General features: G+C 39.8%; 1 protein-coding gene across 1 annotated transcript; it reads right to left on the bottom strand.

Moving 5' to 3' along the window:
• Positions 1-47: 47 nt before the first annotated feature.
• LOC148419116 (neuronal vesicle trafficking-associated protein 1-like) lies at positions 48-5,130 on the bottom strand. The gene is made up of 5 exons (XM_088423306.1): positions 4,946-5,130; positions 4,527-4,674; positions 3,439-3,555; positions 2,954-3,064; positions 48-2,336 (listed from the first exon to the last, which is right to left on the bottom strand). The coding sequence occupies exons 2-5, from the start codon at positions 4,653-4,655 to the stop codon at positions 2,133-2,135; spliced, it is 561 nt and encodes a 186-aa protein (XP_088279432.1). The 5' UTR covers positions 4,656-4,674; positions 4,946-5,130; the 3' UTR covers positions 48-2,132.
• Positions 5,131-6,559: the final 1,429 nt, after the last annotated feature.

The raw sequence follows: 6,559 nt of genomic DNA on the forward strand, positions 1-6,559 counted from the left end.
TTCCCTAAAATCACCTACTTCACCATCTAATGGATTGAAACCACATGTTTGGTGGGAAACGTGGGCACTTTATTTCAATTCTTCATTTAACATTTAATGTAACAAATGCACTTCAATGGTACTTAATTATAACACTGTCTGAAAATTAAGCAGTTGTGACCAATTAACAGACACATACAAGAAAAACAAAGCATCAGGACAAGCAATTACTTTCCGATTGTTCAGTTCAAACAGTCATTTAAATGGATGGCTTCCAGTCGCCATCTGATGACATTTCTAAATGCGAAGTTTTGCACAATACAGCGTCATTACGATCAAAGCAAAAACATTCAGGAGAGCAGCATAAAAGTTATGCTAAGAAATGTCGCCTTTAGTTTCAATCTTGCGTAGTCTGCAAATAGCACATTGTGTTCACAAAAAGGATGGCAATCTTTTCGAAATACACTTGACTTTATACTTCAACAAAGAAAAAAAACTTGACAGCAGTATTATGCAGATAGCAGTTTGGATCCAATCATGGGTGTTTCTAGCCTATTTTGAGGGGGTGCTCAAGCACCCCTATAATAAATCCAAGCATCCCTTAAATGTAAAAGATTTTTTTTATGTATGCCCTTTTTCAACAAGCAAGAGAACTAAGTGTATTAATGTACAATATTTTGCTGAAACAATATTTTAACAACAAAATTACTGCAATGCCTTCACCCTAAAATCGGTTTGTGTCACCCAATCCCTCCCACATCTCCCCAACCAATTTGCAGATTAATATGATGCCTTCCCATGATAAATTGGTGGAACAGCAAGTGTTAGTGTCTAGAAAATATAGCTTGTTAGCTCCCAGAAATGTAGCGTGCGAGGTAAATAAACCTGGCTAATAAGGGTTGTTTTTTTTTTTCCTTTTACCATTCTGGACTAAAAAGAATTCAATTTTAGCTTAGTGTTTATGTTGCTAGGTAGTACATGTTTTCCCCTAGCTTGGGAATGTTTCAGCGCCATTGTCCTTTGTTTGAAGAAGAAGATGAGAAGCTAGTTGTTAAATCATAAAACTGGGGTGTCCAAACTATGGCCCTGAGGCCATTTGCGACCCGTCATCCACATTTTTGCGGCCCATGACACATACTAAAAATACATTTTGACATGGCCCGCAATGCTAAAAACTAGTAAAAAAGGTTTGATGGTAGACAGCATTAGAAGTATGAAGAATGTCGCTTTGACAAAGAATAGATGGAGCAGTTTTTCATAACTATATAGACAATGTCTAATCGCTTACTTTGTTGGTTGTTTTTTTTTTTTATTAATAAGTTAAAGTTAAAAAAAATGGCCCTTATGTCTTTCTATTTTATTGTATGTGGCCATCAGAGGAAAAAGGTTGGACACCCCTGTCTTAAAGTCTTAAGTGCTACTGACAAGCTAACAGACTGAATACGCATGAGCAAAAAGTTTTATGCTTCACTTTCATAAACGTGAAAACTAAATAACAGTAAAATGTGCAAAATTGTTAAGTTTACCTTGCCTGGCTGGGAGATAAGCACCCCTAAACCTTTGACCCTAGAATCCCCCTGGATCAAACTGCACAACCTAAAATTGTGCAAAATACATTTGTTGCTGGTGCAGCCAATTGATGTTGAGCCTTGTTTCACAATAATTTAGTAGGCTTAGCTAGCGTCCTTTTTTTTTTTTTTTTAAAGATTTCCTACTAAATTCTTGTGAATGAAGTTCCACACCTCAGTGGCATTTATGTTGCAAACATTACTCGATGACAGCTAGACAATCCAAAATTTCTATTTGAAAAAAAGTGACAAAAAGCAAAGTACAGTCCTAATTGTCGCGCGTGCATGTCGATCTAAATGTGTCACAAACATGAGATAGTTCACTAAACGTGTGTTTATTTACAAAGTTAACATCAAGAGTGTGAATGTGTGTGTGTGTGTGTGTGGCATTTCGACTCGTATGTATGGACTGTATCAATAACAGCAAATGCTATTCAAACGAACCGGGAACCCGGCAAAACGCGATTGCAATTTCCACACGTTCGGCGCACCTTGAAGGCAGCACAGCAGCTGAGGCAAGGCCAGCACGTTCGGCAGAGGGACTCGGGTTTGCTTGAATGGCACGAGCGTTTTATTGAGGCTCCCTCAGGCCAGCTTCTGTGCCGTCTCCGTCTCCTGCTGGGTGACCTTCTCCTCGGACATGATGGTCATCCACGGCGATACGGAGCGAGTGATGGTCTGCTTGGCGATGTTGTAGTGGTTGATGAGGGTGAAGAGGCGCCCGCGGCCCACCGGGCCCTGATGGGGGAAGTTGCCGCCGTACATCCCGGCCGGCATGCAGCGACCTTGCTGCTCCACGCAGAAGAGGTAAGAGGGCACAATGGAAAAAGTCACATTATGTGGCATCGGGGGAGATTGGAGGGTCGGAGCTTTCGGGCTACTGATCTCTCAGTTTGGCAACATTTTGGCAATAGGCTACAAAGATCCATTTTTACTGGTTAACTAATTCATTGGCGGTCCAGTCAAAATGGATTGTTGTCGTTTATACCAAATACTGGCAGTGAATGAGTTAATAATCTGCATTATGAAAAATAAAACATACTGTATTGGTCTCTACTTGTAATATTGCAAAATGTTGACTTCATTTCTGATACATACAAATTTGTCTTCAACCTCATATTGCTTTTTTAAGATCAAAAACAGTTGCTATGGCAACCACGTTGGTGTAAGTTACTTAAAGGTACTTGCTAAATCATTCAAGATTAAATTCAGAAGAACCTTCACAGATAATATAGAAATAAAAGACGGACGGCAGGCCTGCAACCCGTAACAATGACATTTAGCGCTTACATCACGGCAATGTGAAGATTATAGACTTTTGACTTTTCATTGGTCAAAAGTCCATTCAACACAATTAATGATGACCGCTGAAGACAACTCAAGCGTAAAAATAAAACATTAGGCACCGTGTACACAAAGCTGTCCGGGCACGGCTGCTCATACTGGTAGACCTTGTAGACCACCAGGAACACCACGCACACCAAGAAGGCCAGAGCACAGATCACCAGCAAGGTCACCTGAAGGACAAACGGTAACGTGCGATTAGCTTCAGGGTCTATCCCGGGAAGATGTTTCGTTCCGATCCCCGTGTGAAGGCAACAGGCGGTTCTCCAAGATCTTTGAGGCGAGGGCTCCCTCAGCACTTCAAAGCGAGATAGCGCTTAAAAAGAGGTTTTGATCACACCTGACGATGACAAGCTCTTCTGTTGGCCGAGGCCTGTTCAATTCAAGCATATGTTGAAATCCTCACATGCAAAATGGGAAGACGCTGCTATTGGGAGCCCATCGCCATGGCAGCGGCTGATTTCATGCATCCGGTGAATCATCATCGCTCGGCGTGATGGCTTCTCGTGTAATTTGGATCGGATCAAAAAGTGACATTTCGGCTTACTTTGAGTCGCTCGGACACGCCTTCGATGATGCTTATTGAGAACTCTGCGATTTTGGGGGATCTGATCTTGCCCTTCTTGCTCTCGCTGTCATAGTCCGCCTTTGTCTTCACCACCACCTGGAAGCATAGTTTCAAGATTTCAAGCTGAGGTATAAAATAGGAATAGAGGGTGCCCAAACTACGGCCCAGGGGCTATTTGCGGCCTGCCATCCACATTTTTGTGGCCCGTGGCTTATACTAAAATTCAATGCAATGCTATTTATTAAAAATTAAAAAAGATTTGATGTTAAATACATTAGAAGTGTGAAAGAAAATCTATTAACAGAAAGCTTTGACGTAGCATTTAAAAAAAATACTACACTATATAGAAAATGCATAGTTGCATGCTTGATTGATTTTTACCGTTTTCAATAAGTTTGTGATTTATGATTTACTTGCATGACTTAATCAAACAGCATGATATATCAAAAATATGGTTTCAAACTAGGGTTAGGAATTTACTGCTGGGTTAGGCTCTAGGCTTTCAAAGTAGTATTGAAAAGTAGGGTTTTAAAATAAGTTTCCAAATTAGGGTTTCAAACTCAGGCTATGATTTTGGAGAAGGGTTTCAAACTAGGATTTTGCTTTCAAAGAAGGGTTAGGCTTTCAAAATAGGGTTTTGAAATGGCCTGAAGGGATTTGGTTTCACAGTAGGGTTTCAAAAATAACGTTTCAAAATTAGGGTTATGTTTTCAAAGTAGGGTTGCCATGTATAGTTAGGGCTTCGTAGTAGCATTTTAAAATAGGGCATGGGCTTCAAATTATGGATGGATAGAGAGCGATAGATAGATAGATAGATAGATAGATAGATAGATAGATAGATAGATAGATAGATAGATAGATAGATAGATAGATAGATAGATAGATAGATAGATAGATAGATAGATAGATAGATAGATAGATAGATAGATAGATAGATAGATAGATAGATAGATAGATAGATACCCTGTGATGAAATCCTAACCTGATTTTGAATCCATCGTTTGAAGCCCCTCCGATACACCAAGATCCATCTATGACTTCAAATATTTATCAATGGAATCCCTTACCTTGTCCGGTGGAGGAAAATGAAGCTGGCTGGCATCCAAAGGTGTGATGAGTGGGATTGTGTCAAATCCGTCTTCAGAGGCCACCTTCCCATTGTTTTTCTCAGTGAAATTATTCCCCAGTTTAACCATTTTGTGCGCGCACACCAACCTGGAGGATGGGGAAGATGAAGATGAAGAGGAGAGGGGGAGGGGCAGTCATGCAACGGCCTTTATTATTCATATCAAGCCAGACGCTATTGTGGTGATTTTAAGCGATGTCTGAGTGTAAATGGGCTTCTCTTCTGAAATACGAAGCATCAAAAACATCACCTCACTGCGAGGAGTTGCTTTTGTGAACCATGGACAGAAAAAAAAATCACCCCAATTCCCCTCAGCAACAACAACAAAAAAAAGAAGAAAACAAATATCAGAACACTCACCTTGTTAGCCGAATATTTTGTTTTGAAAAATGGACTATTTCTGCAGCGATTTCCTCCCTTAGTCGGCGCCGTGTGTTGTTGATTGTGTCATCCACACAAGCGCCTTAATGTATGACGCAGCCGCTGTGAGGAGGAGAGGAGCCTGGTGCACAATATGGCCAAGCTGCCTCAGTCCCTCTACTTGCTGCATGCTGCACTGCAAGTGATGTAACGTCCTCATTGCATCCGCTGAGCACGTCTCACTCGCATCCGCCACGATGCCGAAGGGCCAAGTCGGCCAAAACACTACGACAAAAATACATTTAAAAATTCTGTTGGTTCCATATACCGAATTTGATGTAGAAAACGTGAGATTCATACATACAAATAGACACATTGGCAAACGAATGGCCAAGTCAGATTTTCAATTTTTAAAAATGGCCATTAACATCTCACAATTGCTGTCAACCTCTGTTAAAGTTGGCCACCGAGTTTAGGGTGTCAGTCTGTTTCAAACTCGGGTTAGGGCTTCAATTTGGTTTTCAAAACCAGAGTTAGGGTTTCAAATTAGGGTCTTCATCAAGGGTTAGTGTGTCAAATTAACGTTCCAAACTAAGTTTGGGTTTCAAATTTTCTGTGAAGGTGGCAAACTACAATTAATGCTTCCAAGTAAGTTTTCTAACTTGAGTATGGGTTTCAAAGTAGAGTTTAAAACAATGATTAGGATTTTCAACGAGGGTTAATGTTTCACATTAGGGGTTTAAACTCAGAGGGGTTTTAAAATATAGTTAGGGTTTTGGAATTCAAACCAGGAATAGGATGTCGAATTAGCATTTTAAAATAAGGTAAAGATTTCAAAGCAGGGTTTTAAAACGGGTGTGTTTGATTTTCAAAGCAAAGTTTTAAACCATGATTTTGAAAGAGAGGATATAATTTTAAGAATAAGATGAAATAATTTCAGTATATTTACAATAATTTCTCTTTTTTTTCCCTTACACAATCATGCATGCTTAAAACACGTTTACGATACATTTATTGTTTTGGGGAACTCAATGACATGATTTTGCGCGTTACATCAACACAATTTTGAGGTTTGGTGTTCAAATCTCGTTTTGTCATCCTGTAAATACTGAAGACGATGGTATGATATATTTTTTTTCCTATTAAGAAGGGTAGCATGGACTTCTGAAAATATGCATTCTGAGAAATAGCCACTAGAGGGAGACGTTTTGTTTCCTTTCCCAACCAGTAACGCTCGTTGTCATTAAGTGCATGGTACATGCAGTACTTTCGTGTTTAACAGTATAGTAAAGTAAAATGTGATGTTATGTGTGTGTTCCTCTATTTATATTTATATTCACACAACCCTTGTTTGTATTGACAGACCCAAATAAGAGTCCCTGGAGACAACAATATGTCTACATTTACAACCATTAACCATGTTAAATATGGACTAGCTTAAGTTTGGAACTTTTTTCTTATCATTATTATTTCTAACACAATTAGGTCTGTTAGAAGCGTGACTGCTGTTTCTTTAAAATCCACTCTCAGTCCGTGGCTTGTTGCCTAGGAGCTTCATTTCCCATTTCCCTTTGCAGCCACATGGACCGAGCCACCACGCACACACAAGCTCAC

Source organism: Hippichthys cyanospilos, chromosome 9, assembly GCF_059441005.1.
Source record: "Hippichthys cyanospilos isolate Australia breed blue-spotted pipefish chromosome 9, RoL_Hcya_1.0, whole genome shotgun sequence".
NCBI lineage: Eukaryota > Metazoa > Chordata > Actinopteri > Syngnathiformes > Syngnathidae > Hippichthys > Hippichthys cyanospilos.

Coding starts and splice junctions, on each gene's coding strand:
- LOC148419116 (XM_088423306.1), bottom strand. CDS start 4,655: ATGGTTAAACTGGGGAATAATTTCACTGAGAAAAACAATGGGAAGGTG. Junction 3,556..4,526: donor ATTTTCCTCCACCGGACAAG/GTAAGGGATTCC, acceptor CTATGCTTCCAG/GTGGTGGTGAAGACAAAGGC. Junction 2,337..2,953: donor CGGACAGCTTTGTGTACACG/GTGCCTAATGTT, acceptor TGCGTGGAGCAG/CAAGGTCGCTGCATGCCGGC.